This window comes from Theobroma umbraticum, unplaced genomic scaffold (genome assembly GCF_002168275.2).
Source record: "Theobroma umbraticum cultivar Fairchild unplaced genomic scaffold, ASM216827v3 scaffold_81.0, whole genome shotgun sequence".
Taxonomy (NCBI): domain Eukaryota; kingdom Viridiplantae; phylum Streptophyta; class Magnoliopsida; order Malvales; family Malvaceae; genus Theobroma; species Theobroma umbraticum.
The window spans coordinates 2,163,306-2,189,040 of record NW_018397268.1 but is presented as its reverse complement, the minus strand read 5'-3'; the positions used below and the strand labels follow the sequence as shown (position 1 = coordinate 2,189,040).

Sequence of the window (25,735 nt, the reverse complement as noted above, 5' to 3'; positions counted from 1 at the left end):
TTTTCTTTTATGAGTGGTTTTTTGTTTTTATTTTCATTTAATGAATTTTTATATTGAAATTTATCTAAAAGTTGTTGTGTTTAAGCTAAAAACTCAGTGTGTTAAACATGAAAAATACAAACCAGAACTGGAGGCATGAAGCATGAAAAACAGAAGCATTAAAACTGAAGAAAACTGAGAAAAGGGAACTAAGAGAGCTGCATTGACTTCAATTCGATTACAAAGCTGCTAATTCTAACCTAATACATTAACTTTCTTCTGCTATAAACAAACTAAGAGCAGAAGCTGGAAATCTAATCCATGCATGCATTGGCTACATTGCATGGCACTCACATGCTACTGACATGTCAGCAAAACTGCCTGAAACACACAAACCAAACTCCACAAGCTATCTGCACATGCATTGTGGTAGTTCATCATTCACGCAAGCTCTCAATCTCAATAAAAACTCCCTAACAATTCATACAAGTAATGTTTTACCAGTAGGTAAAAAATTAAAGTTGTTCACCGGGTTTTAAAAAAGGACCAATTCTTCTGTAAGAAACTTAAGAGATATTATATTTTGTAGTGATCATGATCTTAATATTTCTACTTAAATGGTTAAACTCCATCGACTTTTTATGGTTTCAGATATATCATATTTTCAGCAGTTCTTTTACCGAACTTTTAAACTCATATAAGACAAACATAAGATAAAGATACTAATCAGCTAATCCTCTCCTCCCCAGTGAAGCATTATTCACCCATATTGAGAGTAGTTGATAAGTAAAGGAAAGCAATCGAGGCAGTGATCAAAAACGTTTTCCATTTTGCAAATACTGTCCATGGCAGCCACCAAAATAAACCTAAAGCTACAGGAAATGATTTGCAAAGGGTACTAATTAATTTAGGTTGGGACTCTCATGCCAGCTGCATTTTTGTTCTGAGGCCAGTCGAAAATTAGGACTAGTCACAAGGTCCTTGGAAATGAACAAAATTGATCTTATATGCTTTGGCCATTTCACTTCTCTATGGCCCTTTGCTATGAACTTGCCTTGTGCAGTAGGAAGTGAAACTGCTGAAGGCTTGGATGCAGCCCAAGGCGGTGCTTTCTGATATTTTCCTTGGGAAGTATGTGGCAAATTGACGTTGGTAGCGCTCTTGCAGTTGCATTTGGGGCTTAGGAAATGCTGGTTGATTCTCATTTGCAGACAGTTTCTAAGATTCTTATATAATTTGTTGTCGTTGGGCATGCGCATTGGTATCAGTTCAAACAAATTGATTGACCATGCTTTGAACTGTTTAACTGGAATCTTCCTAACTTCAATCTTGGGTCTAAAGCAACACTTAGATTTCCTTAGTTTGGAGGTAATTAACAGTCTGGTTAAGACATGAATGGGAGATAAATAGTAGTACTTGGAAACATGAAAGTAAAATTGCAAATACCCTTCGTTCAAGACCCTTTTGCAACTTAAAAAAGGTTCCAAAAGATTGCATTATTGAGGGTGCTATACTTATCAGGTAATCCTTTTCCTTTTTTAAGTTAAAGGCATTCATTCAAGAGCCTATGGAAGAGGTAAAGTCCTGGAAAAGAATGTACTAGAAAATCCCCTTTTTCTTTCCATGTTGCATATTTTTCATTCAAAAGTCAAATATGAAGAGGTGGAAAACAATTCACCACAACCTTTTTCTTTTCCTATTTTCTTTTCCTGTAAAGTTGAATGGCTGGTACTTGTACAAGGTGGAAGAGCACATGGTAATGAAAGTTCTTGTTGAACATGGTAAAACATCTTCCGGTTATGCTGGTAAATAGTCATTCACCCAACTTTTAAAACCTTCTCTAGGTCCTTAAATCCGAAGCAACCTTTTATCTATTTAAGTGTAGATATTCTCCACAACTCAAAAGGACAATGGTATGCAGAGAAAAGAGAAAATATTGAGGGAAGCAGTCTAGGCACGAAGGATAGCCAACACCCCTGACATCATCAGCAATTTAGGGGATCTATTCACTGAAGCTACAGATTTAAGCTTGGAACTACAGTCTCTATCCACGGCAGCCACAACCAAAGTAAGCTTGAAGCTTCTAGTAGACGTGAGAGGCCAAAGAGTTTTGTTTGCAGAAGCTGGCAAAGACTTCGTTGATTTCCTCTTCAACAGAATGTCATTGCCTGTTGGCATCGTTGTTAGACTTCTTAACAAGGAAGGCATGGTGGGTTCCCTTGGAAAACTTTATGAAAGCATTGAAAAGTTGAGTGATGTCTATATGCAACCATTTCAGGACAAGGACGCCCTGTTGAAGTCTAAAGTTTTTACCTCTGCTGCAACAAGCTTGCCTCACTTGCTGCCTAATATTGAGTCATTAAAAGATTTAAAACAAAAATGTTTTTACAGGTGTATCAATTACTGCTGCTCTTATATTGCAGAGGAACAGACCGCTACTTGTCCTCAGTGTAGAAACACAATGAGTGGCCAGGTTCAAATTCTTGCGACGGAGAAAAAATCTTCTATTACTTCTTTGTCTTCGTCTCTAACTTCGACTTCATCATCTGAAGGTGAGGGAGGATTTGTGAAAGGGGTGGTTACATACATGGTCATGGACGATCTTAAAGTGAAGCCAATGTCAACTATTTCTAGTATAGCTTTGCTTAACAGGTTCAATGTCAAAGATGTTGGGGCTCTTGAAGAGAAAACCGTCAAAATAGGCATGGATGAGGTAAGTAGACCTTTTCTCCTACTATTTCACATTTCCCAAGTGAACTAGAGTTTGCTAGTGGTTACATATATTGATATTTTTATTTGCTTATTCTCTGTCAGGCTGTGAAATTGCTTAAGGCATCGTTGCAGTCCAAGACTGTGCTTACTGATGTCTTCTTTGGGAAGAAGGGAAATGTCTTACATCCCTTTTAGTAATTTGTACCAGATGTTAAATGTTCTCTTTCTATATTCTAATTTACTTGTTTGCTTTGAGTCATTCTCAAGTATGATTTGGACTAATCACATATTCTGAGTTTGTAAAGTGATGAGTTATATATAATGTAAGGGAAATTATGGGTTTTTTCTCTTCTAATTTTTCAACAAAGAAGCAAAATTCATGGTGCAAATGTGAAGGAAAAGGAAGTGGGAGAATGATAACTTTGTGGAATAATACAGGTCTTGCACATAGCCACATACAAATTAACTTAATAATAATCTAGTATGCATTATAATATCAATAAAGAAAAAGAAAAAAAAAAGGAAGTACATGTGAGTTGAAACCAAGTCCTACCTCAATCAATGTTGGAGCCTTAAGAGTCCAGAGCATGTTATAAGCAGTCTACTGAAATATTGCATATTCAAAGTTCAAACTTGTCCATTCAATTCCCCATGGTCCTTGATTCGTTATCAATCATTAAAGGAAAATCTCTCAATTGACAACCAGCAACATCCCACCGGAAATCTAAAAAGAAAGGTGATGTAGAGAGGGGCACCAGCTGTATTGAAGAACATTGAATTTGCTATTCTCCTTTAATTAGTGTTTCTGTCCATGTCAGCCATTTGTTTGAACTTGAAGCTTCTGGTTAACACAAAAGGCCACAGGGTTTTGTTTGCTGCAGCCGGCAAGACTTATTGATATTCTCATCTATGTACTGTTGTTTCTGATTTGGACTGTTATGCGGCTTCTCACAAGACTAGGCATGATGGGCAGCCTAGGAAACCTTTTTGAGAGCATTGATACATTGAATGATAATTACATTTAGCCAACAGAAAACAAGGATACCCTTTTGAGGCCTAATGTTTCGATCAATGGAGCAAATGTTTCTCTCTTTTTGCCACATTCAAGCATCAGTCGAGAAAGTTGTTACAGATGGTCCATGAAAGATGCAAGTAAATATTGTTACAGTGAGTGCAATGCTTATGTGGCAAATGATCCATTCCCGACACAATTTGCCCTTTAATTGCCATACTAATTGATTGGGCTTGGGACTGTCGTGCCAGCTGCATTTTGTTCTAGACTAGTTATAAATTAAGACTATTGAAAAGTTCCTTGGAAAGGAACGAAATTGATTTTATATGCTTTGGCCATTCCACTTCTCTATGGTCATTGCTTTAAACTGGACTTGTGCAGTTAGGGAGTGAAACTGCTAAAGGCATGCGTGCAGTCCAACGCGGTTCTTTTCTGATGTTTTCCTTGGGAAGTAGGTGGCAAATTGATTTTGGTACCACTCGTGCAGTTGCATTTGGGGCTTAGGAAATTGATGTTGTTGTTGCAGACAGGTAAAAAGTTTTCCTGTTATGCTTATAAATAGTCTTCACCCAACTTTTGTATTTCAGTGTCTTTTTTCTCCCTTAAAACCTTCTCCAGCTCGATGAATCCGAAGCAACCTTTTATCTATTTAAGCCTAGATATTCTCCACAACTCAATAGAAAACGCTATGCAGAGAAAACAGCAAAAATCGAGGAAAGGAGCCAAGACACTAAAGATAGCCAACACCCCTGACATCATCAGCATTGTACAATTACCAGTGTATCTATCCCCTAAAGCTACAGATTTAAGCTTGACACTACAGTCTTTATCCATGGCAGCTGCAACCGAAGTAAGCTTGAAGCTTCTAGTCGACGTGAGAGGCCAAAGAGTTTTGTTTGAGGAAGCTGGCAAAGACTTCGTTGATTTCCTCTTCAACATAATGTCAATGCCTGTTGGCACAGTTGTTAGACTCCTTAACAAGGAAGGCATGGTGGGTTCCCTTGGAAAACTTTATGAAAGTATTGAAAAGTTGAGTGATGTTTATATGCAACGACTTCAGGACAAGGACGCCCTGTTGAAGCCTAAAGTTTTTACCTCCGCTACAACAAACTTGCCTCGCTTGCTGCCTAATATTGAGTCATTAAAAGATTCAAAGCAAAAATGTTTTTACAAATGTAACTGTGGCTGCAGCCGGTATATTGCAGAGGAACCGACCGCAACTTGTCCTAACTGTGGAAGGACAATGAATATCCAGGTACAAATTGTTGCGACAGAGAAGATATCTTCTGTTACTTCATTGTCTTCGTCTTCGACTTCATCATCTGAAGGTGAGGGAGGATTTGTGAAAGGGGTGGTTACATACATGGCCATGGATGATCTTAAGGTGAAGCCGATGCCAACTATTTCTAGTATAGCTTTGCTTAACAGGTTCAATGTCAAAGATGTTGGGGTTCTTGAAGAGAAAACTGTCAAAATGGGCATGGATGAGGTAAGTAGACCTTTTCTCCTACTATTTCACATTTTCCAAGTGAAATAGAGTTTGCTAGTGGTTACAGATATTGATATTTTTATTTGCTTATTCTCTGTCAGGCTGTGAAACTGCTTAAGGCATCGTTGCAGTCCAAGACTGTGCTTACTGATGTCTTCTTTGGGAATAGGGAAAATGGCTTACATCTCTATGAGTAATTTGTGCCAGTTGTTAAATGATGTCTTTCTATATTCTAATTTACTTGTGTGCTTTGAATCATTCTGAAGTATGATTTAGACTATTCACATCTTATTAATTTGTAAAGTGATGAGTTATATATAATCTGCCCCTAAGGCATGATTGGGACAAACCCGAAGTTCCAACTTTAAAAAATGATGGGTTAGAATGTGACACAGACATCAAATTAACAGGGGTGAAGGAGAGTTGATATGTCATAGTATATTTGTGGTAGAGGCATTTTCTTGATGGAAACTTGCTACATCAGGGTGATATTGGGGGAGTAATTCGTTCAACAGAGAGAGGAGAAAACCCATACAGGCTGGGATTCTCTGGGATATACAGCTTGAAATTTCAATATTGAAATATGAAGGAGTTAGCCTGTGGACTAGAAAAAGGAATGATGTTGCACAAACATGGAGTAGAGCTAACAACAGTTGATTTCATGAGACAGCTGGCTTTGTAAGAGCAAAATCCCACATCTCTAACAAAAGACAATCGCTCCCTAACCGACTTACATAAAGGAATGCCCCAATATGACTTTGAAAGGCACGGAGCCGTGCGGCGAGCGCAGAGCGAACTATTCTTTCGCCTTTTACTAAAGAATACCGTGCGCGCGCCGCTCTTTAGCGGCATACGCCTATTTTTGGAGGGCGGTTTGTTATTGAACCGGCCTAGCAATTCTTAGTTTCAATTGTTAATTACTACTAACGGTAGACAGTTCAGCCTTGAGCTACAGAAGCTCCGGCTGTCATTGTGAACACATCGATGAGAACATTTATTAATCAATGCTTACATCAATGATAACATTTATTAATTAATGGCTTACTAAATTGAATTAATGGGTTAATATTGTTTATCCTCAATGTGATATCTGTATTAATATATAAGTAACTGATATTAATTTTCCCATGTTTCCTGTTTCCGTTCTTATTTTACCGCCAAAGGGTGTTTTTCATTTTTCTTTTTAACAATAAAAGGTTTTAAATTGAATAAAAGAACAACACAAGGGGAAGCTTTTCTTTTGCTTCAAGGGGCTAAAGAAAGAAAGTAAATAGGCAAAAGAACAGACCTTTTATAGATCTTTTTCACTTCTTACTGTTTATTTCTGTGTGTATAAATATATTGCATTGACACTAACAATCAAGTTGGCTTTGTTTTTTTTTGTGGGTTGCTTGGACAATGGCTTTGTTGTTTATTTATTTATTTATTTTCTTTCTTGTATAGGAGAACCAAGATATACAACAACATTGGGTTTCTATTTGTCTTTGAAGTTTATGCTTTTGATGTCATAATAGTTGCTTTGATGGGTGCTACACATGAAAGTTGCTTCTCAATTTTTTTTAAACTGAAAATGTAGTTTTTAAATTCTTTTAAAATAGTACCCAACAAGAGGGGATGAAAAATTAATTTTTATTTTTATAATGTCTATTTCCAAGAAGATATTGTAGCATGCTTGGTTCTTGGTGTTTTCTAGGCGCAGCATGTTGCTTTCTTAAAAAGATTAGAAAAATTATGTTAAATGACCCTGTCAATATTTTCCAATCATTTAAGTCTCCCTTATCTTATGGCACCAAGAGAAACTTTTGGAATATTTGTTGAAACTTGTAGTTTGTTTTTTCAATTTATGAGGTTGTTAATTACTGCAAATAACATAATGTCTATTAAAATCCTTGGTGTTATGGTCCACATCAACCCCTGTGAAATATTATCTACAATATTATCTATTTTAATTCGTTGGTTTCATAGTGATCTCACAATTTGAAAGTGGTGTGAACCTTTATATGGCTAGTATCACTCTAATACATAGTTTCCTTTTCTAAGACCATGACATCCCCTTTACTTCCTGCTGAGAGTTTCTCTTTGATGTGAGATTTTGTGGCTCTATGCAAGATGTTGGATTCATGTCCACGTGAAGATTGTGACATCCTCCCTCTTTTCAGTGATGTGGGACTTTGTGGTTCTACTCGTTGGGAGCATTATCTTTATGATGTGGGATTCACATTCATGTGAAAACCGTAACATCCATTTCAATAAGGGTCTACTGTCCTCAGTAACACATTGTTAATACTCGGAGTCCGATACCAATTGTCATAGTCCACACCAACTCTTGTGTGGTATTGTCCGCTTTGGCTTTCTGACTTTACGATTTTATCTCACAAAAAGCACTTTACAGGTTAAAGGTGGTGTGAATCCTTATATGCTTAGTATCAATCTAATACATAGCCAATGTGGGATTTATGACTCTCCTTTCTAAGACCATGACATCAACTTTTACTTTTCGCTGAGAGCTTTTCTTCAATGTGGAATTTGTGGCTCTACTCGCTGGGAACATTATCTTGACGATGTGGGATTCATGTGTATGCGAGGATCGTGACACTTAAGGTTTGATTTGCTCTAGTTGTTTGGGTACCATAGCTCCATGTTCAAACCTGGCTCATGCTTCTTTAGGGGTTTACCCTCAATTTGCCAAAAAAGAATTTAAAGACCAAAAATAGAATATATATTAAAGGTGTAATTCCATGCCCTTCCAATACTTTCACAAAAGGCAAATGTAGGAGGTTTCACTTAGAGACAAGTATATCATGTTGATGTCATCTCAGCAGTTGAAATATAAATGATAGGAAAATAAAAATGAGATCAACATTAAGTGGTGTGAACTGTTATATTCCCAATATCACTCTAATACATAGCTGATGTGAGATCCATGACTCCTTTTTTAAGACCATGACATCCTCTTTTACTTTTCGCCAGGAGTTTCTCTTCAATGTGGGACTTTGTAGCTCAATCCGTTGGGAGCATTATCTCGACGATGTGGATCACCTCCATGTAAAGACCGTGACATCTTCCCCCATTTCAACAAGGATTCACCATCCTTAGTGGCACATTGCTTGTACTCAAAGTTCGCTTTGATACTAATTGTCTTGGTCCACACCAACCCCTATGACATGTGAGATATTGTCCGCTTTGGCCTGCTGGGTTCATGGTTTTGACCCACAAAAATTACCTTATAGGTTAAAGGTGGTGTGAATTCTTATATTTTTAATATCACTTTAGTACATAACTGATGTGAGATTCATGACTCATCTTTTTAGGATTATGAGATCCTTCCTTACTTTTCATTGGGAGTTTTTCTTCAATGTGGAACTTTGTAGCTCTACTCGCTGGGAGCATTATCTCAACAATGTACGATTCACGTCCATAAGATGAAAAACTCCCAACGAGCAATAAGGAAAGATGTCATAGTCCTAAAGAGAGGAGTTATGAATCCTACATCAGTTATGAACTAGAGTGGTATTGAAAATATAAAAATTTACACCACCTTCAACCGGTAAGACGTCTTTTAAGGGACAAAATTGTGAGGTCAGTGAGCCAAAGTGGACAATACCTCACAATGGTTGGTGTGGATCATGACAATTGGTATTAGAGCGAATTCTGAGTATTAGCAATACCGTGCCACTAAGGACAGTGGACCTTTGTTGAGGTGAGGGAGGCTGTCATGGTCCTCTTGTGGACTTGAATCCCATATTGTTGAGATAATACTCTTAGTAGGTAAAGCTATAAAGTCTTACATCGAAGAGAAACTCACAACGAGAAGTAAGGGCAGATGTTATGGTTTTAGAGAAGAGAGCCATGAATCTCACATTGACTATGTACTATAGTGATATTGAGAATATAAAGGTTCGCACCACCTTCAACCTATAAAGTTTTTTTTGTAAGACAAATCATAAGGCCAGCAGGCCAAACGAACAATACCTTATAAGACCGTTACACTTAGCATTATGTGTAACAGTTTTTCAGGGTGGCTCATATACCGGAAGCGGGTAAAGTTAGCATTACTTCCATGTATCTTGTGGGTGATGAAAAAACTATGGTGGAAACCCAGAGTTGAGGATTCTTCACGCCAACCTATCACCGATTGGCCAGAGATGAAACAAGAGCTGAGAAAGATGTTTTTGCCGTGTAATGTTATGTTAAAGGAAAATCCTCTTAAGGAAGGCCTTATACTTGACTAGTGTAACATTTCATTTACTTGTTCTCTATCGTATTATTTCATTTGATCAACTGTATCGCCAAAGGTATTATTTCTCTTTAATACTTTCTTTTTTCCCTAAATATTTTGTTGGCCTGTTCATTCTCTCTGACATATAGATGGAGCCTATATTTTGATAGAATAGCAAACTGAAACTTTTATGTTTCTCAGCAGTAACGATTCGACAGAAACCAAGATAAGCTTGAAGCTGTTTATTGATAAAAGGTCCAATAAAGTCCTCTTTGCTGAAGCTCGAAAGGAGTTTGTGGATTTCCTATTCTACCTCCTTTCCTTGCCTGTAGGTACCTTTATCAGGCTCCTCAAAAGTGGAAACATGGTTGGCTCTATAGGCAACGTGTACCAGAGCCTGGAAAACTTAAATGAAGCTTATGTGCAGCCCAATCAACATACGAATTTTCTCTTGAAACCTGATATGCCATATGTTGTAACCAGTGTTCCTCCCCTGTTGCCTGACACTAGTCAGGATCCAGCACAGAGAAAGTTCTATAAATGTGCAAACAATCATCGTTACGCGACGGACATTTTAAATTGCAATTTGTCCTTCCTGCAAGTCCTCAATGTCTAGTGAAGTGACTTTTGTTGGTAGGAATTCTGATATGGCGGGTTCAACTACTGAGGGAGGTGTTGAGAAGGGCTTGGCTACATACATGGTGATGGATGATTTAACGATAACACCAATGTCAATGATTTCTGGTGTTGCTATGCTAAATAAGGGCAATGTTAAGGATTTCAGTGCTCTTGAGGAAAGAATGGTTTGAGTTCAGCATCAACGAGGTAAAAGATTTTTGGCCTTGTTATTTGTTTAGTTTTCACTTTTAGAGGCTAGTAACTTGGGTCCTAAAAATGAATTGGAGCAAATCATTCAACTCAATTGCCCTTTTCATATCCATAAGCTCTATTGAATCTTGGTGGGTCTGCTTGTATTGTAGCGGTATATATTAAGGTTTTGGAGGAATATATTGCGCTGCTCCTATCACTCCTTAAGATGATGTTCCTCCAAAAAATTCAATGAGTTTTAACCCATGTCTATGGATCCTGGTTCTAGTGCTGACTCCTGAGCCCTGTAGTGGTTTTACCTTGTTTCTTTCTTGTGTCTTTAGGGTCTGGAGATGTTGAGGGCTTCTCTGCAGTTAAAGGCCGCTCTAGCCCATGTCTTCATTGTGAACGAGTTAAAGGAAGTTTAAATCTCTTACTGGAACTAGTTTTTGCAGGGCTTTTGAGAATCTGGTCATCATTGGAGTATGGTTTGTCAGTAAACTCATATGTTATTCAACATAGTATTTTATCGATTTTTGTTTTAAGGTGATTGACTCCACTTAAAGGAGCAGTCCCAAGATGTTTTAACTGCAAAGTAAAATATAAGTATTAATATTTCATAATTTACAATTCCATGAGGTTGCTTGCACTGGTATGGATGTTACTAGTCAACTGTCTGATGATGACTGATGAAATGCACTTGAATGAGTTAATGTTTTGCTTGTTAATCCTCTGGGCATTATATTCTTGATTACTTCAATTATTCCAGATTCAATTCAGTAGTTTAAATGTTCTTTTGACTCGCTCATGCCTTCCTTGACCTTACTTCTGAGTTATGGGGCCACCATTGATGGAGCAGCTGTGTTCCTGGTCATGGTGTATCATTTGGACCATTATGCCTAGTTTTACAAAAGCCAACTCCAAGTATTTGCCACCAGTGAAAGTACTGGTTGAATGACGCCTTAAACCATGCAATAGGAAATAGCCTTTTGTCCCTGTAAACTCCACTGTGAACTTCATACTTCAACCCTCAATAAACTCAAGCTCCAGTTACAGCAAATCGGAAGAACAACTGCCAACAATGATTAATGAGCAGAGAGGAGCTGATTATGGGTACGGCTAGAAAAGAACTAGATATCCCTGTTAGAAAGGGTGACGATGTCCTAGTCATGCAAAGCAGCCAGGTCAGTTGCATGATGCGCTTATCTGCTTGCATTTTTTTTCATTTATGAATTATTTAAAAAATTTTAAATAAATTTTTATTTTTTATTATATTTAATGATATTTTTATAATTAATTATTATGAATTAAAATATTCGATATCATTTTATGTCATATGGTATTGTTATAATATGTTGATATATTATAATGGATGGTGATTTAATAAATTGATGTAATCACGTGATATTTGTATATATTACGTATTTATTATATAAATATAAATTAATAAATGATAATTTTATTAATAATATTTTTAAAATAAAAAAATAAAAGTTAATTTATCATTTGGGTATCCTTACGAGCGATTTGGAGACGAAGTTAATGTGTTTGTGGACATACTTGGGTTACCAAAGAACTAGCGACTGAATTTACACAAAAATATCTTAAAAGGTGGTTGGAACCATGAGGAACTTGGCTACAAGAAAAGGACTCGTCAATGGAGGATAAAAAAGTCAGAAAGGGGGGTTGGAAAATGGAACCAGTGTATTGAATGGAGCCTGACAAGTTAGGCGGAAGCCGGAAAAGTTGGGAGGGAGGTCGATGGATAAGTGTGTGGGCTTTAGCTAAACAGAGTGAGCTGGGAAGAAAGGTAACGCTGAAGCCATAGAAGATAAGTACAGCATCTCACATCCATTGGCTCACCACCAAGCACAAGGTAACCCTACCATTACCCATGTCTACAAAAGGCTGGTGCCATTGGAAAACGATAGCAATGAGCAGAGACCCAAATATTTTTTCGTCTTATACTTTTCACTGAGTGCAATTTAAAATTGATAGCTATGAAATTACAATCCAACTGTTCTAAATAATGACAATCGAAACACAAATTAGACCTAACATGAGAATAAACAATATGATGAGAATTATATGTATCCAAAAGAAAAAAAATTAAGATTATAAAGAATAACAAAATTTAAGATTTTACATGATTAAAAAGTAATTATAAAAATAATTATATTATATATTTTAAATTATATATATAATAAAAAAATTAAAAATTAATATTTTATTATCATCTTGACTTCGTCGATGAACAAGAAGAATAACAAGTAATATAATAAATTAGAATTTAGATATTATTTTTTAATTAATTTATCGGTTCAAATGTAATTGGTTATAATTCGATAAAACGGATTTGAACATGGGTTTTTTGATAAGATCAAAATTCAAATCGACGTGAAATAATACTATCTAAGGATCATGAATATTAAATTATTATTAATTAGTTCTATGAGGTAGAACAGGTTTAGGTGTGGGAACCTGTAATGAACCCACCGACTAACAAGACAACCGGGGACCAAACTTTAATAAATTTACCGAGGTCACAATATGATTTATTGATATCTAAATTAACAGAAGAAAAAGTTGTTGCAGTACATGATTCTAGGAAGTCTAATCCAAATTTATTATTATTATTTTTAATTTCAATTTTTATAAATTGTTACATATTTATTTTTTATTATTGATTAATATATGTTTAATTTTAACTTTTTTCCCAAAATAAAAAAAAATTAAAAATAACCAATAATTGATATCTTAAAATTTAGAAGATAGAAAGTGACTATATGATATATTATATGAGGCCTAACCAGATTTAGTTGAGTCATTATGACAATTGACTAATAATAAAGACAATAAAAGATAGAAAATGATGTGTTATAAACAATTTAAACTTTAACATGATTTAGTTATAAGTCATTCTATATTTGTCCAAAATCATCTCTAAAAGATAAATAGTAATTAAAACGTGGAATATTTGATTTAGTGGGAAATGAATATAATTTTTATTTAAAAATTAAATTAAAACATTTTTATTTTGAAATAAAAATTGAAAAGGACTAATTAGAGGATGACAAGTCGATGTTGGGGAGAGGAGTTGAAGTGATGTTTGAGATGACAATGGGAGAGATGGGGAATCTTGGAATGGGGATATGATGTGTCTACTTAATTATATGTTATTAAATGAACTAAACCGAATTTAGTCCACGCTAATTAATGGGTTAAATTGAAGCAAGCTTTATTTTTTTATATAAATCAAAATATTTATTTGGATTTAATCTGTGATTAAGCTATTATCAAAAGATAGCTAGCACATGACATAAGCAAATACAACAATTTTAAATCTAACTAACAAATTAAATACGCTATTTTATTTTATATTCGTAAACCTTATTTGCTGTATTGTAGACAAAGTTTCCATAACCTAATCTAGGCTTCTAAGAATGGGTCTAATAAGATCTTTGTCTTCCAAAATTTTTAAATTTTTATAATATATTTTTATTTTTTTTCTAAATATTAAATTTTTGATATGATTATTTTATAAATATTATCTTTATCCAAAATACGAAATATTGACTCTATCACCGGTGATAGTTAATTACATTTGTAATCCGCAACGAGTGTGTAATTTTTCTCGAATGATATCAAGATACTTATGATTATAAATGATAAGGTCAATTTTACGGTTGAAATATCATGGAATAATTTACATGTTGGTAAAAAAATTGGATTATGATGGTAACAATTATATTCATATTTGAAATTATTTAATATATATAATTAGATTCAAATATCGAATATCTAAAAAATAATACTTGAATTTTATTCGAATCTAAAATGAGTATTAAATTTTTTATCTGGATTTATCTTAAATCCGAATATAAAATACTCAAATCTGTATAGTTGTGATGGTATCCAAAAATAGCATACTATTATCATCCATATAGTTCTCTTCGGATGCAAAAGTTCTAGATATTTTATCATGATGTTTATCTCGATCATGAAGGACAAGATTAGATGTACCTAGCTTCAGCCCAACAACTATATTTCTAGCGTTTTTATGTAAACTTAGATCTGAACCCTAACAGCTAACTATGTTTTGTAAAAATCGAAGACATGGTTTTCATGCTGTGAACATGGATAGGATTATGTTTGACATTTGGGCCTTCCTTTCCAACGATTAAGCAACAATTTTCCTTCTGCATGTAAAGAATCACTGTGAACAAAGTCAAAAACAAAAAGGTCCACAGTTATTAATGGGACAATTAAGGACAGTCCCTTTCTTTCCCTACCTAGGAATTAGAAATATAATATTAGATGCAAAGTATGTGTATCGTTTTGATGAAGTTTGTATCTTTGCTTCTTATTATATGTGGATAATAATTTTTTTAGTTTTTCGAGTGTTTAATTTGGTGATAAGTACGTGTATTTTATAGTCAAAAAGTTATTCGTAAATAATTTTAAAAAGAACTTTATTACCAAGCAAGGATTATCCAAGGTCTATAAATAGGCATGTATCCGACCATATGTAGAGCATGCCAACTAGTATTTCTCTCAGTTTCTATCTACGAAGAAAGAGAGCAGAGAAAACTGCCCATTCCCAACACACTCTGTGTCTGTCAATGGAGCTTGTAATGACAATATGTCTCCTATTTCTTTGTAGCCTCATTTCCTATATTTGTAATATGGTTTTTCAGAAGAGAAACCAATGTTGCTATATGTTGGGTTATGAGTGTTACAAGGCAAGTGATGACAGAAAGCTTGACACTGAAGCCTGTGTTAGAGTTGTCATGAGGAACAAGAATCTTGGTCTTGAACAATATAGGTTTCTTCTAAAGACCATTGTCAGTTCAGGTCTTGGTGAAGAAACTTACGGTCCGAGAAATGTTCTTGATGGTAGAGAGGAGTCTCCTACTGAAAAAGATGCACACACAGAGATGGATGAGATAATGTTTGATACTCTTGACAATCTCTTCGCTAAAACAGGAGTTTCTCCATCCGAAATAGATATACTCGTTGTCGATGTGTCGTTGTTTTCTCCATCACCTTCCTTAACATCTCGAATTGTAAACAGATACAAGATGAGGGATGACATCAAGTCCTTCAACCTCTCTGGAATGGGATGTAGTGCAAGTATGGTAGCCATCGACCTTGTCCAGCGCTTGTTCAAGACTTACAAGAATCAATTTGCAGTTGTTGTGAGCGCAGAATCGATTGGTTCACATTGGTATTGTGGCAAAGAAAAGTCCATGATGTTATCTAATTGCCTGTTTCGTTCCGGGGGGTCTTCCATTCTCTTGACAAACAAAAGAGCTTTGAAGGATCGAGCCATCGTCCGGTTGAAATGTGCCGTACGAACCAATATTGGCTCTGACGATGAAGCATATGGATGTTGCATGCAACTGGAAGATGAGCAAGGTTACCAGGGATTTCTTCTAACGAAAAGCTTGACAAAAGCTGCTGCTAAAGCTTTTACCATGAATCTCAAAATTCTAGTGCCCAAAATATTACCAGTGACAGAACTTCTTCGATATACAATATCATATATTGGAAGTAAAAACATCAAAGGCCAAACTCCTGATGCAGCAAGAGCTTTGAGTTTCAATTTCAATCTCAAGTCTGGGATTGAGCACTTCTGTCTCCATCCTGGTGGAAGGGCAGTGATCGATGGACTTGGGAAGAGTTTGGGGCTTAGTGAATACGATCTTGAGCCAACTAGAATGGCACTGTACCGATTCGGGAATACATCAGCCGGAGGCCTATGGTATGTTTTGAGTTACATGGAGGCTAAGAAGAGGCTCAAGAAAGGTGACAGGATTCTGATGATTAGCCTTGGAGCAGGTTTCATGTGCAACAATTGTGTGTGGGAGGTAATGAAGGACGGTTTGGACAATACTCGAGTGTGGGAAGACTGCATAGATAGTTACCCCAGAAAAAACCTGGTCAACCCTTTCACAGAGAAGTATAGCTGGATCAATGATGAGTGTCTAAACTTTGTCAGGATTGACTAAAAACTAGCTGTCTGCATATTCTGATTTTTAAATGTGGTTTCTGCATCCCCCATAGCCATAAGCTGCAATTTATCTTTTCTCTCAGGAATTAAGGAGGAGTTACCATTAAGTTGTGAGGACATTTCACCAGGCGAATCTGAATGGTATGCTGGTGCATCATAAATTCATGTTTGATTCATGTTGGATTTTCTACTACTATTCTAAAGTTGATCAATTTATTCTGCCTAATCATTGTTAGAACATTTATACCTAGCAGCCAGTGGGTCCTTGTATTCCCCAAATTAAAGAAAAACGAAAAGTTTGCTCTCTTTTGGTAATGTTTAGATAAAAAACAGTGTCGAGATAGATAAAAGATGGCTTTCATCCTTATATATGTTATGTGGAAGATCAGAGATTTATTTTTCTTTGATGAATCTGAACTCATGTAGTATGAGTGTATATATAGATATCTCCAAACTTATAACTCAATTGCGAGAAGAATAATAATCCTCGTATCTGTTACTTCAATACATTGAACAGATAAAAAATACAAGGGAAGGGAAACTTTAAGGGTGAAATTGTAAATGAATTGGTTTAGAATTGACCGTTATAACTTTCATCAACTTTTCTTCCTAGTTCTTGCTACCTTTGGTTGTGTCTTCCTCTTATATATACAACACAGTGTAAGATATATAGTAAAATTAGGATGGCTGAAAGACTTGGTTTGGCATGATAGGACCTGTAACAATCATGTGGTAGTAGACATGAATAGCTGAAAGGGAAAACCAGAAACTTTCATTCCTTTTCCATATTCAAGACCACCCATCTACTGCATTTATCATGGAAAAGCACCACTTTTGGTGCATAATAAATATCCTCTAGTTCCATCTAGACAATGCAAACTTGAACCAGCTTTCAATTGAGTGTTCAAATTGAACCAACTATTTTTATTTGGTACCCAAAAAATTTTTATGTTTATGCATTTTTTTTAATTTAGTCCTTATATTCAAAATTGAAACAATTTAATTTTTTGATTTTAAATTTTTTTTCAATTTAATCCCTTCCAAAAATAATATTTAAATTTTTTTTTTAAAATGACGATGTTAGCGCTGACATCAGTAATGACATGATATATTTTAATAACGTGACACTCATATGATGACTTAACATACCATGTGACATTGATATAATGACGCAGTAGTGCCATGTGACACTAATATAATGACGCGGTAATACTGACATAACAGATCAAAAATTAATTTTTTTGTACCACGTCGTAGGGTTTAAATTAAAATATAATATATAATATAGAGATTAAACTGAACAAAATTAAGATATTGAAGAATTAAATTGAAAACATTAGTTGAAAAATAAAAATCTTTAAATAGATGATAGATATATTTGTTAATAAGCCAAACATTTAGGTTTAAAAGATTTATGGTGTCAAAAAATATATACAAATATTTTTTACTTGATTATTTATTTTCAAATATGTACATTAATTTATCTTTTTTTACAAAAATTAAGTTTGAATTCTATTTCTATAAAAAATTTTTTAAAAAATTTCATACATAAAGTCAAATTTAGATAAATAACTTGTATTATGTTGGAATAAGATAATATAAAAGGACTAAATAAATTTCTTTTTCTTTTATTTATAATAGTATAAAAATTTAAAATTTAATTGACTTAATTTTTAACTTGAGTTGAACTCAAATAAGCAAAATAAGTTAATTTAGTTTTTATTTAAAAAAAATAAAAAAGAGAGATATAGAGTTAGCAATGATTATAAAAATAATTCTTCATTCCAAGCTGTTTAATTTGAATATGATAAATCTCTTATTATAATCATAAAATTTGAGCTGCTCCATTCTTTTAATTTTTTATTTATTTTTAATATTTTTATTTTGTTTAATATTTCAGGTTATATTTTTTAAGTTGAAATTTTGCATTTGTGGTTGATAGAGTTAAATATAATTATAAATATTTGTACAATTTTATTTTGTATTTACAAATTTTTTGTAGATCCAAATTAATAATTCAAATTTAAATTTAGTGGAAATTGATTGTGGTATTTTAACTTAAATAAAATCATTTTATAAGAACCTTTGAATAAATTTAAATAAAAAGCAAATTAGGTAAGAGTTGAATAATTTCAAAAGACTGGGTATTTGTAAATTGTGAAAGTTGTAACTAAATCAATTTATTTTGCTGATTTGAGGTAAGCTCAAATTAAAAATTAAGTCAAATTAATTTTAAAATTTTATAATATTATAAATAGAAGAAAAAAGAATTTATTTAATCTTTTTATATTATTTTATTGCAACATAATTTAAGCTATTCATCTAAATTAGATTCAGGTATGAAATTCTTTCGAAATTATTTTATAGGAGAATAATTCAAACTTAATTTTTGTAAAAAAGATAAATTAATATACATATTTTAAAATTGAATAATCAAGTAAGAAAATATTTATATATATTTTTAACATCATAAATCTTTTATATTTAAATATTTGATTTATTAGTAAGTATATTTGCCATTGACTAAAAAGATTTATATTTTTTTAAATATTTTTTTAATTTGGTCCTTAAATCTAAATTTATTTCAATTTAGTTTTTGTATTATATACATTTTTTATTTAATTTAGTCCTTATGACATGACAAAAATTTTATTTTTAATATTTTTGATTTACTATGTCATCATATCGATACCATGTGGCATACTATGGCTGTCATGTGGGTATCACGTTACACGTAATCGTTAATGTCAATGCTGATATCATTATGTTAATGAAAAAATTAGATACAATTAGGAGAGGGATTAAATTGAAAAAATTCTAAAAATGAAGAAATTAAATTATTTTGATTTTAAATATAAAGATTTAATTGAACAAAATGTATATATACAAGAACTTATTGGGTGTTTTAACCATATTTATTGCTAGTGCAACTTTCACCAAACTTTGGCTGTGCTCCCCAGCTGAAGTGCCATTATTTTTGGTTGCCCCTGACGGCTGTGATGATATCAATGTGATTCAACCCCCAGGTGTAATTTATCCCAACTGAACCCGTGCTTATGTAAAGAGAGGAAAAAAGAAAATAACACCAAGAACCCATGGTGAATCTAATAAGAATTACATGGAAAAGAACATCCTGTACATTTTCCCAGTTTGCCAGTTAGGATAGATGAACTCGATCAACCTGGAGAAACAACAGTGACCCACCTGGGGCCTGTGGCTTTCAACTTGTCACCATTCTCATTCTTGGGGTACACATCACTTATCACCCTCCAAAAACTTTTACAGTTTAAGCATTGAATTTTTGCGGTGTCGGCAGTGACACCAAGGCAGAGTCTCAACGCCCGGATTGAAAAGCTGATTCAAGGCATGTAAAAAGTTTTACTTTTGGCATTACTAGCTGTATGTCGTCAAAGAGAGCTTATTCTCCACGTAAGCATTCATTGCATTACATGAATGCTTGTTGACAATTCGACCAAGGTAGCTAGCTATTACAATCTTCTGCATTTTCCTGTTGGTTGTATTGAAAAACCTTGCTCCTCAATTTAATTACACCAGCTTCAGTCATTTTCATGGATTATATTTGGACCCATATAATTATGGCAAGCCATCAAATAATTAAGTTTGTTTAAACAGTTATGTTTCTTCAAAAGATTATTTCTGTACAAAGGGACATACTTTTGTCTAAATAATTTTTTTTGGTTTTCTGATAATGGACCAATAGAAAAATTTAACATCCTTAATATCTCCACATTCACTAAATTTTTATAGATTGCTTCTATATTGTTTTGCAGCAAAAATACTTTATAAGAGTTTCATAATCTTGTCAAGTTGTCATATGTTGATCAGTGCAAAACATAATTAATGACTAAATTTTATCATATCTTCAAAGTTTATTGTCTATAACCATTTTCACACCTAATTAATAATCGGTGAAAGAAAATAAAATTTTAAATAAAATGACATAAATACATGCCTTAAACCATTCTTTAATATTTTTTATTTTTCAGTTTCTTGTTTTAATAATATTTTTTATTAATCTAGTACCACCTTAAATGTATGATGAATTCTAAAAAATTAATTATACAGATAGTACTTGGACCAACCAGTCTTCAACTGATCATTGACCAAAGAAATAAAACACATGGTTTATAACCATTTTTCTATAACTTTTAGTAAAGTTAATACTTTAACAAATCAACGATTAAATTTAATAACCTATTCATTATGATTATAATATATATGCATATATATTGTATGTTAAATCGTGACTAATGTCTTTTATGATAAATATTTAATAATTGATATTTCATTAAGGTCAACAAAATAGTAGATATCTTCTATATTAATTTGAATTTTAACACGAATGACTTATATGAATAAAGTATAAAATCAAACCCTAATATTAACATAATATAAATAAAGTCCAAATCATACACATATATATAAATATTTATTAGTAAATTATTAATGAGCCAAAATAAATCCAGTAGGCCATACTCTAGGCTTAAATAATCAGAAATTGATCCTTCTATGGGCTTTCTCAAGCAGGCCCATATCCAGTCCTTGAAGGTCCATCGGTATACAGGTTAAATCGGTAATTTCAACTTATCTATAACACCTACCCTCCTTCGTCTTGTTGTTCTTCTTCCCTTGGGAAAGAAAACCCTAAACTCTGCAGCGGCCGCAGCTAAAAAGGGGTATCCACTTCCTTCAATTTAAATTAAGTGTCTTTTAATTGGTTAATTTGCCTATCTAAAATTAGTTTTAAATTGTCTTCCCAGGTGATTGAAGTAAGCATTGCAGCAATGGCTCCAGCTAAAGGTAAATTTTTTTATATAATTTTTTCTGTTTTGTTTTAATTTTGAGATTTTTGGGTTTTTCTTTTTTTAATTTTTGTGTTAAAAGAAGGTGATTTTTTTTATGTCACGTGGCAAAGTTTGTTTCTTTGACTGAAAAATTATATATATCAATATATGAAGCAGTTTCCTTTATAAATCTTATTTAATTTAGATTGTTACTGAAGTAATTGATTTGGAGGAAATAATGTAAGTTGGGTTGGAAATGTTAAGTATAAATGATTTGGAGTTGGTAAATAAAGAAAAGGGTTTTTTTAAAATCTGTTGTGGAAGCAAAAGTTTTCACCCTTTTGTGTTCTTTGGTGGAAGTTTTGCGGTCATTTGGGGCATGACTTAGGATTCGGGATGTTGATTCAAATTGATGTTGGAATTGAATGATTGGTGTTTTAGTTGGATGAAAGTGAAATTTGATGAGTTGAATTATTAGTATCCATCTTGTTTTTGCTGCTTAAAGTTATGCTAATGATGAGTCTTTGCTTTAAAGTATGGCTCTGTAGTTTGTTCTTCCTTTTTGCAGCTTGTTCTGTTGGATTTAATTTGCTCAAAGATGTAAGCATGGTAGACCTGAGCCTACTTTTGCTATTATTAGCCATTATCGTCTACTCACCGTCATTGGTTTGAGGAGGAATTTTTAAGATTAAAATTGTGGTGGATTGAACTGTGTCCAATCTGTCTCATGTAATTAGATCGCTGCTAGCTCGCAGGTTAAGTTCTTGTAATGTAACTTGTATATAAATGTCCAATGTAGTCTGAGAGTTTTATTGTTCTGAGCTATTGTGTTCGATTGACTGTCATTTTTGTAGTGCTTTGTTATAAATTTAATTTTTTTGACCTTTTGCAGTCGACAGCAAGAAAAAAACTGATCCAAAGGCTCAAGCAGTTAAGACTGCCAAGGCTGTGAAGTCTGGCACGACATTTAAGAAGAAGGCTAAGAAGATCCGGACAAAAGTTACATTTCATCGGCCCAAGACTCTGAAAAAGGAAAGGAACCCAAAATATCCTCGCATTAGTGCACCACCCAGAAATAAGTTGGATCAGTATCAAATCCTCAAGTATCCACTAACTACTGAGTCTGCAATGAAAAAAATTGAGGACAACAACACGCTGGTTTTCATTGTTGACATTCGTGCTGACAAGAAGAAGATTAAAGATGCAGTGAAGAAGATGTATGACATTCAGACGAAGAAAGTGAATACATTGATCAGGTAATTTCCATTATGTTAGTCATGTGAATTTGTTGGTGTACCTATAAAATTATCAGTTGGGATATAATTATGAAGAGAATCGCATTCTTAGCTGTTTTTAAGATTAGTGGGTCACCTATAATATTTTTCAATTCTAAGTTATAATTATATGATTCGAAGAGAGCACTGTTACCTGAATTTCTAAGTAAAAGTAGGAAGTATAAAATTCATATATTCATAACTAGAGAAGAATGAAGGAGTATTGCAATCTAGTGAACCATTTCAAACTTTTCAACTTAGAATCTGGGTGGGAATTTGATGCATCACAGCTTTTGGGTTCTTTCACTTCTATTTGTGTGTGCTTGTCATAGCCACTTTGTGGATACACTCATGCTTTAGACAATTGTCTGAAACTGAACATATACATAATTGTTATGAATCTTGAATTAACTTGTTTATAAACTTATGCAGGCCTGATGGAACCAAGAAGGCATATGTTAGGTTGACTCCAGATTATGATGCCTTGGATGTGGCAAACAAGATTGGGATTATCTAAGATATCTGGGGTGTGAAGCGATGTCTTCAACTCTTTCAACAGTTTTGTTAGGAGTGATTCACTATGTTAGGACCTTGTTCTCATTTTGGCATTATATGTATCAAGAATTATGTTTACAATTAAATTCTGCATGGGAATTTGGATTAGGATTTACACACTTGATATGCTGTTATGAATGGTTTTTACGTTTCATTATCATGCTTAATTCAGCTGCACAGCTCCTTATCCATCAAAATTTATGTAGTAATTTTCTTAGATCGAAGATTATTTATCTGATGGTAATGCTAATTCTATGCCCTTAAGTTCAGTAAAGAACCTTTCTGTCAAAATTTGAATTATCCCTCCGATACCAAGCCCAAATTATGTATAAAATTACTCTAAAATTTAAGAAAAAGTATAAATGTAGAAGTTATACGTTTCAATACTTTTGCTAGCCTCATTTCTCATAATCACTAATAATATGAAGGTTCAATTAAAAAAAAATATTTATTAACAATCACAATTACACCTGTGTAGAACAATTACCCATCATAAAGGATATGTTTATAACGTGTAGGAAGAACGGCGAATAAATAACCTGAAAATGCTCCAATATAAACTGAAAACAAAGCTTTGGGCCTCTTCAGGAGAGATAGGCCACCCTAAACCACTAACACAAATTAATTTTCTGTCCTAAAGACATCCTCCAAAATCGGCTTATGACTCGCACTATTAGAATTATCAGGCACATGACCAGGACAGGTAATCCGACAAGGACGTCGACAGATTCATACATAACATAGAGGGACAGTGAATTTGGCGATATGATACGCACTGAAGATATTAGGAGGCAAACAACTAGCATTGACAGGGATAGGACGAGAGCAGATGAGAAGAAAGCCGGAAGGATACTGATAAGGACGACATTTGTTACGAGGAAAGAAATACCGAAAGCAATAGTGTTTGGAATAAAGAACAAAGGAAAAGGTGTGGTTTGCAGTACGGATGATCCCGCAGCAGAGGGATCCTTTTTGAATATTTTGTTCATTGTGGAACTACTTATGTTGTGGAAACTATGGTGGCTTTGCAAGTCGGCGGTGGTGCTTTTGGGTTCAGGGTTAGCCTGAAAAACACCTCCGGGGGGGCTTAGGGCGGCTTGGTAAGGGGCTGTTAGAATAAGTACTGTTGCTACCAGCAAAGCATTGTTCTTGTCACCTGACATGGTTTTAATATTATATTTAAGTTGACTAATTAGTTGAATAAGAGCAATTGCTCTGACGAAAAGAGCACGCTGAGCAGAGAGTAGAATTTCCATGCTCTTTCCGCTGTCTTCTTGATTTTGGCCTTGTAAGATACCCAAAGCTGTTAAATTCTTCGAATTGGTAGCTTTCATGTTCATTATCCCACAATCAGTTAATAACCTGACAATCTGCAAGCATTGAAAAACAAAGTAACATACATGTTGACAAACGATCGTAAATTCGTAACAGTTAAATACAATTTAAAAAAGAAAGATTGGGTGAGATCAAATTCATACCTTTGGTTGGTTATTGGATGCTGCTATGTGCAACACAGTGTCGCCATCCCTGCTCTTGAAGTTCAGAATTGTTTTAATCTGCATCCTATTACAATCAGAGCTCCAAAGCCAGAGCATTAGAGCTTGTAAAGCTTCGAAATTGTTTTCCCGCACTGCAAGATGCAGGGCAGTTTCATTTCGATTTGTCACATCATGGATACATTGAGGGCAATCCTCGAGAAATTCATTCAAAACATAACGGTCTCCATTCATTGCTGCGTAATGCAAAGGAGTGTAGCTGTTCATCCCTTTGACACGAACGAGATTCTTATCGAATCTCAGGAGTGAGAGCACCGTCTCTGCATGCTCATTCCGCAACGCAAGGTGCATGGGGCTCAACCCGTCCTGGTTCAGCTTCGTAGCAAGTGATGGCTTTAAGTCCATCAACTCCAATGCAAACTCAGTGCGTCCTGCAGCTGCAGCTACGTGTAATGAAGTATCAATAAACTCCATTTGATCGATGTCCCTCAAGAGATCTGCCTTCTCCCGAATAAGCTCATACAACGCCTCAATATCACCTTCTTTAGCAGCATTCCTCACCCTCTCCTGCATTGACGAAGGACGACCAATTGTGATGCTAAAACTCTCTTCAGTCATGATAATGGTATAAAACCGGGAAGTTTGGAAGGGTTTAGCTTGAGTTTAAAGTGGTAGCGGGATTGAGAAAGAAAGAGGAGAATGGTTCCCTATTGAAAAGCGTTGGCCATGGAAAATAGTTGATATTTGTCAGTCACGCATTAAGCTGCTTTTCTTCATTCTTAATTAAGACCCTCATGAATTTGATTCTATTGTATACTGGAGTGTAAAACGTGACTGAGATTCTATCTCCCCATCTATCTTTCCTTTCCTCAGATTGAGTTTTATTACCAAGAGAAATAGATTGAAATGAAAACTTCAGAAACTAGTTAAGCATTGCTTTAACATAGGTGAGAACTCCAATGCTCTTGTTCTCCTCAACATATCATTGTCTTGTTGCCATCTCCTTGTCAAGTTGTGTGTTAAATTCCTATTATATTAAAGCTTGAATTAGTATAAATTAATTGTCAATAAAGTTTAACAACATTCTTTTCTTTTGTTTGAGATGGATAGTACTGCCATAGAGCATAAATTAGCTGTGGTCCCAATAATGGATTCTTATCTCTAACTGAAGGTTTATTTCTAGAGATTTACAATCTTTTCATACTTTATTATGTCAGCTCTTTATTGGTTGGAACTGTTCGCTTCTTTGTTTACTTTTTGCGAAAAGCATGAAAGATGTTTCATTAACATTGCAAAGCTTCGGGAACATATGATGCTGAATTAAGTCGCTAATTACACATGTAGGAGACTTATGTTCAGCCTTTGTGACCATCT

General features: G+C 34.2%; 5 protein-coding genes, 1 non-coding gene and 1 pseudogene across 6 annotated transcripts; 6 read left to right on the top strand and 1 right to left on the bottom strand.

Moving 5' to 3' along the window:
- The first annotated feature begins 1,732 nt into the window (after positions 1–1,732).
- LOC110425493 (uncharacterized) lies at positions 1,733–3,038 on the top strand. Its single transcript, XM_089785112.1, has 3 exons — positions 1,733–1,784; positions 1,947–2,692; positions 2,794–3,038. Exons 1-3 carry the CDS (start codon positions 1,733–1,735, stop codon positions 2,884–2,886), a joined length of 891 nt encoding a protein of 296 aa, XP_089641238.1. The 3' UTR covers positions 2,887–3,038.
- Positions 3,039–4,535: 1,497 nt separating this feature from the next.
- LOC110425492 (uncharacterized) lies at positions 4,536–5,483 on the top strand. The gene is made up of 2 exons (XM_021440419.2): positions 4,536–5,192; positions 5,294–5,483. Exons 1-2 carry the CDS (start codon positions 4,536–4,538, stop codon positions 5,387–5,389), a joined length of 753 nt encoding a protein of 250 aa, XP_021296094.2. The 3' UTR covers positions 5,390–5,483.
- A 480-nt stretch (positions 5,484–5,963) lies between these two features.
- On the top strand, positions 5,964–6,083 carry LOC149526623 (U5 spliceosomal RNA). Its single transcript, XR_016351815.1, has one exon. It is a non-coding gene; the product is annotated as a U5 spliceosomal RNA (small nuclear RNA).
- A 2,937-nt stretch (positions 6,084–9,020) lies between these two features.
- Positions 9,021–10,646, top strand: LOC110425541 (uncharacterized). The gene is given in 7 exon segments (XM_089785111.1): positions 9,021–9,089; positions 9,202–9,254; positions 9,389–9,487; positions 9,613–9,997; positions 9,999–10,217; positions 10,219–10,236; positions 10,563–10,646. Coding segments are annotated over 7 exon segments (927 nt in total).
- A 4,117-nt stretch (positions 10,647–14,763) lies between these two features.
- On the top strand, positions 14,764–16,642 carry LOC110425114 (3-ketoacyl-CoA synthase 19 pseudogene; annotated as a pseudogene).
- Positions 16,643–20,822: 4,180 nt separating this feature from the next.
- LOC110425163 (large ribosomal subunit protein uL23) lies at positions 20,823–23,019 on the top strand. Its single transcript, XM_021439981.2, has 4 exons — positions 20,823–20,928; positions 21,013–21,052; positions 21,929–22,292; positions 22,743–23,019. The coding sequence occupies exons 2-4, from the start codon at positions 21,037–21,039 to the stop codon at positions 22,825–22,827; spliced, it is 465 nt and encodes a 154-aa protein (XP_021295656.1). The 5' UTR covers positions 20,823–20,928; positions 21,013–21,036; the 3' UTR covers positions 22,828–23,019.
- Positions 23,020–23,476: 457 nt separating this feature from the next.
- LOC110425202 (ankyrin repeat-containing protein BDA1-like) lies at positions 23,477–24,979 on the bottom strand. Its single transcript, XM_021440036.2, has 2 exons — positions 24,344–24,979; positions 23,477–24,235 (listed from the first exon to the last, which is right to left on the bottom strand). The coding sequence occupies exons 1-2, from the start codon at positions 24,977–24,979 to the stop codon at positions 23,477–23,479; spliced, it is 1,395 nt and encodes a 464-aa protein (XP_021295711.2).
- Between the last annotated feature and the right edge of the window lie 756 nt (positions 24,980–25,735).

Excerpts from the sequence above, each read along its gene's own strand:
- LOC110425202 (XM_021440036.2), bottom strand. The coding sequence starts at position 24,979 with ATGACTGAAGAGAGTTTTAGCATCACAATTGGTCGTCCTTCGTCAATG. Across the intron at positions 24,236-24,343 it reads CATCCAATAACCAACCAAAG|ATTGTCAGGTTATTAACTGA; the intron begins GTATGAATTTGA and ends CAATGCTTGCAG.
- LOC110425493 (XM_089785112.1), top strand. The coding sequence starts at position 1,733 with ATGGTAATGAAAGTTCTTGTTGAACATGGTAAAACATCTTCCGGTTAT. Across the intron at positions 1,785-1,946 it reads AACATCTTCCGGTTATGCTG|CCAACACCCCTGACATCATC; the intron begins GTAAATAGTCAT and ends CACGAAGGATAG. Across the intron at positions 2,693-2,793 it reads TCAAAATAGGCATGGATGAG|GCTGTGAAATTGCTTAAGGC; the intron begins GTAAGTAGACCT and ends ATTCTCTGTCAG.
- LOC110425163 (XM_021439981.2), top strand. Across the intron at positions 22,293-22,742 it reads AAAGTGAATACATTGATCAG|GCCTGATGGAACCAAGAAGG; the intron begins GTAATTTCCATT and ends AAACTTATGCAG.
- LOC110425492 (XM_021440419.2), top strand. The coding sequence starts at position 4,536 with ATGGCAGCTGCAACCGAAGTAAGCTTGAAGCTTCTAGTCGACGTGAGA. Across the intron at positions 5,193-5,293 it reads TCAAAATGGGCATGGATGAG|GCTGTGAAACTGCTTAAGGC; the intron begins GTAAGTAGACCT and ends ATTCTCTGTCAG.